We start from the raw sequence: 8600 nt of genomic DNA, 5'->3' as shown, positions 1-8600 counted from the left end.
TCTTTTTTTATAATCAAATATATTATTTTGTTTTGAAGAGACAACAAAGATTTAAATAATTTTTAACAAAATAATTCTACCACATTTTAATATGTGGTAGTGACATATGTATATTGTTACATTGTAAAACGTGTAATTTTAAAAAATATCAGAAAATTCTACATTCTCTGACTTTGAATTTAGAAATTTTTAGGAATTTTTTTATTATTCTTTCTTAGTTTCAATCAATATATTAATTGTATTAAAATTAAAACATTACAAACGATTTTACAATGTAAATTTCAGTAAAAATCTGATCAGTTCGAGTATTATTTAACCATTTTACTTTAATCTCAGAAAAAATTTCTCTTGTGAATATTTTACAATTACATCTGTCTGGGAAATATTTCGTTAGGACCATCGAGATTCCGAAACCAGTAAAATTTAACTAAAACTGTAATAGTTATCTACTTAAATTACTAACATATAGATGCTTTAATTCTGTCTTTGGTGTATTTTCAAAAAGTGCTGCGCGATTCTGACCCTCTCCCTTTTTTACCCAATGTCCATAGACACGAAACGCGCAGCCATCAATTACCTGAAAACAATTATCAAGAATCTTAGCAAATGGCCTTATTCATACTTCATTAATTTTCATCATATGTACTCAATCTTATTGTTAGAATAATAATTAGAAGGCTTTGAATTTATATAAATATCATATCATCACAAAACTCTACAATATTTTTCTTCATACTTATTATACGCGTTTTGCGCACTTAACTTATTATTTTGTCATGATATGACTAAACTTTTTTATCATGTAGAAGAATTTACCTTTCGCAGAATTTTTATTCTATATGGATCGATACAAGCTACTTGTGTCGAAAGTGGTTCAGGCGTGATATGAAGCCGTTTAATACGAATAACAGCTCTCACACAAATAATTGCCAATTGAAATCTCTTTCTTGCATTGAACGATTTCGCCTTCAACTCCTGTGCAACAAATAAACAAATGCACTGATAAAAATGCACTAATTATTCAGCAAAAAATAAGCTTTTTAAATTAACATTTATATTATACATGTTAAGAAAAAACACTATCATTATTATACACTAAATGTAATGAAAGAGAAAGTCTCTATTACAATACAATTCAATACAACGCCTGACACCCTATGAAAGTGTTAATATCAACGAACACATATTCGAATATACGTTCTCAATGTTATTAGTAAATTCTTACATATATTAGTAAATTCTTGTGTAAGGTGCAATAAATATATTCAAATAATTACATGTATATATATATATATATATATATATGAGTACAAGCGCACAAGCTCAATTAATTAGAATATTGTATTTGTAGATTAATTGCCATTCTCAATTGATTTTCAAATTCTAAATGTTTTCAACATTAATAATAATCAAATTATTAATATTGTTTCCAATCTTATTTAATATAATTTTAATATAACCAATGATAGCGACTAAAATAAAATAATGTTAGGTTAGGTTGTTACAAAAATAACGATAATCAGTAAAAATTTTACAATAATAGTAGTAATTAATAAAAATTGCTACCGCGGACAAAATAAAAAGAAAAGTAAATTAATTACCAAAGCTAATTGAGATATCCTACTCAGACGTCGCGAGTTAGAAGACAGAGAACGTTTTAGAGGAGCGATGTCTTGATCCCACAGCTGTAAGATTAATAACTTGAACTTTATAATTATATCTTTATAATCTATTAAACAACAATTTTACTTGTTTCAAAAAAATATTTTATTTAAAATAAAAACAATAAAAAACAATAAATAGAGTACACAAAAAATTAATTTCAACTTGTCCATAAATCCCGTATTTGTATCATTACAGCACAATATAAAATATTAAATATTTTGCATGTGCATTTGCCCTGCTTCTTGCTGTGCGTGTTATTATTCTTAGGTACATATAAAGATACCTTTAATATACAGGATGTCCCAGAAAAAAAAAGAAATCCCTTCTAGAATATCCTGTATCTAAGTGAGTGTAAATATATTTTGAAATGTGAATAGTGAGAGAGTAGAAATAAAGCAAAACAAATTAATGGCAAGATATCGGAATTTTGCAGTCGAATATAGTGTGCATAAAATATGTATTAGTTATTTAAAAAGGCTTTTACATATTTTTTATTTTAAATTGGAAGTTATAAAAATAAGGGTATTTTCTATGATATGTTTAGTATCAAGTACTTACAACAGTGTGAAAGAATGAATGTTCTAGCGCATCCTTTATAGAAATTCTTCTCTTAGGATCAACAACCAGCAACTTCCTTATTAAATCTTTTGGAGCCTCTAAATCATACATTATAAAACATATATTGATATTTTATTTTCTAAAAATTTATCATTTCTATGAAATATAATTTTTATTGATCACACAATTTCTACCTGTTATGTCAGCCCATTCGGGAGAAGTGAATGAATAGTTTCCCTCCATTATGTTTCTAAGCATAACCATTTGTTTCCGATGCCAAAATGGAGGGCAGCCAACTAATAGTGTAAACATAATCACGCCACAAGCCCATCTGTTACATCATAAACAAAAATGGAAAATATAGAGGTAATGTATTTCGCAAGAAATTAATTCATATTTAAAAGTCAACTCATGCACATATACACGTGCACATGGCATTATATAGAATTATTAATATATTCCATAGAATTATGCATGTGTTCATAATGCTTATTAATTTTTTATGCTAAGCCACTGTGCGTCATGCACGTGTGTGCATGTACATTTTTCGTACAACTCTGAAAAAATCTTACATATCAACTTCAAATCCATAACCTTCTGTATTCTCGAACATGTTACACTTTAATACTTCTGGTGCCAGGTAGCCAGGTGTACCGCAAAGATCTGTAAAATACATGAAAAATTTACTCACCTAAACTTGGCATACATATAAAAAAAAATTATACAGACCTTCCAATTTTTCTCCATGCTTTAATATTTTGGCAAATCCAAAGTCTGTTATCTTTACATTCAAATTATCGTCAAGTAATATATTCTCAGGTTTTAAATCTCTGTGCACTATTCCTTGGTTATGTATATGTTGGACCCCTTCAAATACTTGTCTCATAATATAACGCGTCTTCTTTTCAGAAAGTGTCACAACCGACGTGAGATAATCAAACAACTCTCCATTCTTGCACAATTCAAAAATTAAGAATATAAATGTACTAGATTCAAATACATCATGCAATTCAACTGAAAGTAAAAAAAAGGAAGAAAATAACTATGATTGTTTTATACAGCTGTGTTTGTTTTAAAATAAATAAACATGTTTTACACAATTTTTGCAATCTCTAAAGTGGAGTAAAATATGAAACTTACTGATGTACGAATGTCCAGCCACTCTACGAAGTATTTGAACTTCTTGTAGCGTGGCATCCTTCATAGTATGCCCATCCTCATTAGTTTCGTTGCTGATGTCTATAATTTTAGCCGCATACTCTATTCCTGTCTCCTTCTCTATGCATCTTCTCACAGTGGAAGATATTCCTCTGAAATAGACATTTGCGAAAATTAATCCCAAAATCTACCAAATTCAACATCAACGATGTTCAATTCACGATGTCTGTACGAAAAATGTTGTCAAAATTGTGTCGAAATTTGTTTTAATTATGTAATGTTATCGTCAACTTGAAGGATGATCGTGTATTATCGTCGTATTTACCACGCTCGTTGGGGCCACGCGAAGATGCATAAAAAAATGGAATGGGAGAGAGTAGTTGCTAACACAAGTTTGCGTTACTAACGCAAGCGCGAGTCGATAATTAATAACAAGTATTAGAAAACGGGTGAAACGCGGAGTGACGCACGCACCTTCCCAGGATCTCCTTGGGCTCGTACTTGGCGTAAAATCCCTTCGCCGCGTCCTTGTCCGGCAGCACGTCGTCTCCTTCATCCTTCGCCATGATTCGCGTCGCGTGCCGTTCGCTACGTCGCTCATAAGAGACACGCCGCACTCCTTCACGCGAATCTCAATGGTGCACTCGCGTCGAGAATAATACACACTCCCGAGAGAGATCTAACACGGTCCGAGCAATCCGGACATACTACCAAGTACCAGCGGAGTTTTTGTCACGCGACGGCACTGTCATATTCGTGTAACTTCACCAAGAGAGCTCGTCGCTGCTCGTCGCACACGGCTATAAACAGCCCCGCATTATACTCCGCATTCTGAAGGCTGTTTTACATGAAATTACCAACAGTCCGATTCATCCATGCAGCTCGTAGCCAGAGAGGATCCCTCTGCTCATAGAAAGAAAGGAAAAAGAATTAATTTAAGCGGTTGTCTTTTTTGTTCTCAGAAAGAGAGTTTACTCTTATTTTTCTTTCTTTACACTATGTGTATCTAGCGCATTGCACCATTGCACTACGGAGACAAGGCATTTAATTCTCCTAATTCTAATTAAAATTAAAGGGAGCGTAGAAAGACGATATTTTTTCAGTGCTGTCCTCTACATCTACTTTTAACACTTGGTGTCTTCTGACTCTCCTGGTATCTTACTGACAAAGTTCGTAATCTATTATCGGTAAAACATATATTCACTGAAAATATATTGGTAAATATGTGATAAATATATTAAGACTTTAATTTCGCACAACTAGATTGCTATCAACTCGCGAAATAGGAAGCTTTACATTTTTTCAAAAACGTATTCTTTGTCAAAACAAATTATTTGGTCATCAATTGATAACATTTTCGTGGTTATAAAAATAGCAATGGTGTAATGCGATATATATGTATATGTATATAGTATTCAAATCCGTGTAAAAACAGATGTACGCCATTTCATTCATTATTTATAAATAGTCTCGTAGATATAAGAAAACACATCACTCTCTCTCTTGGCACAACTTATATAATTACAACAATGTCGTGATGAAACATGTCAAATTATTTATAAAACTATATTGACATATTGTATATTATAATTTGAAAGTTTATCTTTTTATACAAGATTATTTGTAAAATTAAAGTAAAATTATGACAGTACAATTTATTAATTAAATCACATTCGGAGAATTAACGTTATTAATATATATCATCAAAAAGAGAAAGAAATATTTGGAAATTTTTAATATGACAATTTAAAAATATGTTTTATTATTTTTCATACCAAGTTTTATGCTTTTACAATAAGATGATTGATTAACAATAATAACTGTTTTCATTATCCTTAAGATGGTAACAGCACAATAAGCTATAGCTACAGCGGAAAAAAAACAAAGGAAAAGAAAACAATAACGAAGACATGGGTGCATATTTTTGACATGATAACTTTGTCGTGGACTCAATAGAGAAAGCGTCGTGACAACCATTTTAAATAAACGAGGCAATGGGAAAGTATTTGCTTTTATGGTTGACTGTACGGTTGCGCCGTGTGCGCGGCATGCCAACTTCCATTGGAAATTTCCACTCGAAACACAGTCGGTCGTCTTGTAGGTAGCTCGGTAGAGGAGACGTTTCGTAGCCGCAGCATCTAAAAACCAGATTGCGAACGAACTACAAGTGCCACGTGACATTAATCCTGCCGCGGCCGCGCGAAATAACGAGGAGAATGGGAAGTCTCACATGGAATTTATGCGAAAAGGTTTGAGAACACAATAGCGAATTATCTCATCGCATACCGTATAATAACGTACAATTATTAAATTGATTTAAAAAATACAATTTGATAAAGTTGTTAAAAAATAATTTTTTATAATAATAGTTTTATTATTTTTAACTCTCCTTCATTGTTAGAAATTGCGATATCAGTTTAGAGAACCGGCATACTTTTTTTGCGACTAGAAAAAGTTAATTTGCATTGAAATGAATGCGTATCTCATGAATAACAAAACTAATCTATAGGTTTATGAATAGGCATTAAATGCTGTCGAACTGATTTTGCATTGGAATAAAGATTTATGTGTCATGTACTCTGATAGTTTCATCGCACACGCATTTCGAATTATTTAATACATCTAAGGCTTGCATCTAGGCCATGAACAAGTTTAAACAGAAGTCGCATTTACATATTTTATATTATAAAAAAACGGACGTGATTTATACACGGGCAAAGAAATGGGAGAATATTAACAAATAAAAGAATATAAAAAATTATAAGACAAAAATGAAGAAAATATGTAACAAAATGACTAGCAAATATTTCATACTGTACAGTAATTATCATTTTCTTTACGCAAGCATTTATGATAATTGAGTGACGCGGCAATTTTCGCACATGACGGAAAAATCTATGAAGTGCATGCGCTTGTATATCTATCAAATAATACATTTACAGAATCTGAAAGTTAAGGCGATTTTTTCTTGTAAAAGAATAATAAGATCTAATGCAATAAATAAAATACATGACTTTTCAACCATAATGCCATTTATTAATGAGTTTAGTTCTAAACATAATCTTGTAAAAGAGTACTTCATTGTCTGCGAGACTCCTTCATAAAAGTGTGATTTGCTCGAATAAAAAATTAATTATTCTCTCTCTATTAATAAAATGGTACAGATATTGCTTAATAAGTTAATCGCAATTTGATTCTTAGCAATCAAAAACAGAAGTTCTTCTGATATAAACGTCACATTTTAAAAAATTTTTTTAACATTTTAAGAATTTATTGCGGTATTTATTTTTTAATGGCTTTATTGACGCAGTGAAGCAATATATACGAAGAAAACGTTTTATCTTCTCATGACCAAGTACTCGCTTGCTCGTAAGAATTATCATTTTAAATGCGATGGCAAAAACGTCCTTCCTCTTCGTCATGCGGACGACATTCGATCTCTTGCACGTTTGAAACTGCGTCGAGGCAGTTTATTGCTATGTGTTAATAAATGTTACATATTATGATGTGTGCGAATGTGAATCACGTGTGCGTTATTAGTAAAGCATGCGACAGTAAGAAAAACGAAGGCAACGAACCGATGTTGAATATTGCGGGAAGTTAAGAACAAGGAGTTGCCGCTGATTTATGATGATGGAAAATTACAACGACACTTATCGACCCTACTCAGCTTACTGTACCTTATATACCGACAGGATCTCTATGGGAGGGCAAGATGAAGCTCTCATTTTACATTCTTGCTCTCAGATCCAATAGCGCCGTCGCTAATCTTGCCGTTTTCCGCCGCGTCACCGCAGTGGACGGTGATTTCTTATCGGCGGTAATGTAAAACCAAATGCTAGAATAAATGTACACTGCGTAAAGAAATTAAGACGAATAATTCCACGAAATTTTACAACCTTTTATTTTTATTTTTTTTTTATTTTACTAAGAAATTTTTTGTGAATATACATATTATAGGTACATTGCGTCGCGTATTCTGAAAAACGTAAACTAAATTTGAGAAATCCTGAAAAAATATATAATTGTTTTATTTATTTTTAAAATTCATTTCATATTTATAGTCTGCATGTAAATAAATATTATTCACATTATATAATCATTGAAAAAAATTACAATTTATTTGCCTCTTTGTTTTTTCTATCTTTCCTTTTTTTTGTGGCTATCTGTCACTTTGACAAACTCTTTCTTCTTTCTGTTACATTCTTTATGCCAAACATATGTGAGATTCATATTACAAACTAAGAGATAAACACGCGCATCTATTGTTACAACCACAATTTTGGACAGGAATGTGCGTGTTTTTGTACTATACTTTTCCATATATTTGATGTTCTGCACAATAAAAATTAGATAGGATATTCGCGGACGAAGAAACACGAGAGCGAGAAAAATACTACTGTATTGAACTTTCTTCTTTTGACCGAAGGCAGTAGATTAAATTGTAATTGAGAAATAATGTAATGTAATATCGTAGCATTTGCTAAATGTAACACAGATATACATATTTGAACAAATATGCATAACAAATACAATTTGGTATAAGTGATCGTCCATTATTACTTTTTAACGACTAGTTCACGTGTCCACTATCTTCTCAATCGAGCAGAGTCTGTCATTTCGTAACTATTTAAATGGAATGTATTATTTAAATGGCTATGAATTAAATGACTGATTCCGCTCGCTTTCTACAGTCGATCTGCCGTCATATTCTGTTAACATATCCAAAGCCTATTTCCACTAGCATTCTACTGATAAAATTTGGAACAAAGATTTTGTAAAATCTGTTTTACGTACAGCACTAATGTTAAATGTACCTAAGTAGGTACATTTAACTATCGACAAAATTATCGACAACAAAAAACGAAAAAAATATGATCTTTGACATGACCTATTCTAATGTATAAGTGCAAACCATACTGTGCAAATTTTTTTTCAAGATCTAGGAGCTCTGCAATAGTTTAACAACATTAGAACGTTGGATATTTTTGATGCGGATTGTACTCCCAGGCTAAGAGGGCTCCCGTGGGGAGTCTGGTCGTTTCTCGGTATAAGAAGACTTAAAGGACCTTGCTGTTCGGATTAGATGTGTTCTCATCAACTACGTGTGTACACCTGCGCGTGTGTATACCTGAGTATTAGTGGCGACAGCGTAATCAGTCGTTCCTTTGAGAGAATTACAAATTTCGACACAGTCTTTTTTTTTCTCGCGCTAAGTT

The 8600-nt window shown here is 31.8% G+C and overlaps 1 protein-coding gene across 5 annotated transcripts; it reads right to left on the bottom strand.

The window, feature by feature from the left end:
• Positions 1-306: 306 nt before the first annotated feature.
• Positions 307-4431, bottom strand: LOC105455158 (phosphorylase b kinase gamma catalytic chain, skeletal muscle/heart isoform). 5 transcript variants are annotated; one of them, XM_011698254.1, is made up of 10 exons: positions 4377-4406; positions 3856-4284; positions 3364-3533; positions 2953-3237; positions 2796-2886; positions 2418-2554; positions 2224-2321; positions 1602-1685; positions 817-975; positions 307-577 (listed from the first exon to the last, which is right to left on the bottom strand). In XM_011698254.1, exons 2-10 carry the CDS (start codon positions 3945-3947, stop codon positions 443-445), a joined length of 1251 nt encoding a protein of 416 aa, XP_011696556.1. In that variant the 5' UTR covers positions 3948-4284; positions 4377-4406; the 3' UTR covers positions 307-442. The 5 variants fall into 5 exon arrangements, with proteins under 5 accessions (XP_011696556.1, XP_011696553.1, XP_011696558.1 ...); XM_011698251.1 differs by having other exon boundaries at positions 3856-4425; XM_011698256.1 differs by lacking the exons at positions 3856-4284; positions 4377-4406 and adding an exon at positions 3707-3753.
• Positions 4432-8600: the final 4169 nt, after the last annotated feature.

Source organism: Wasmannia auropunctata, unplaced genomic scaffold, assembly GCF_000956235.1.
Source record: "Wasmannia auropunctata unplaced genomic scaffold, wasmannia.A_1.0 LD335921.1, whole genome shotgun sequence".
Classification (NCBI taxonomy): domain Eukaryota; kingdom Metazoa; phylum Arthropoda; class Insecta; order Hymenoptera; family Formicidae; genus Wasmannia; species Wasmannia auropunctata.
This window is presented reverse-complemented; position numbering and strand designations above follow the sequence as displayed.

Coding starts and splice junctions, on each gene's coding strand:
- LOC105455158 (XM_011698251.1), bottom strand. CDS start 3,947: ATGGCGAAGGATGAAGGAGACGACGTGCTGCCGGACAAGGACGCGGCG. Junction 3,534..3,855: donor CCCAAGGAGATCCTGGGAAG/GTGCGTGCGTCA, acceptor TGTCTATTTCAG/AGGAATATCTTCCACTGTGA. Junction 1,686..2,223: donor ATTCATTCTTTCACACTGTT/GTAAGTACTTGA, acceptor TTAATCTTACAG/CTGTGGGATCAAGACATCGC.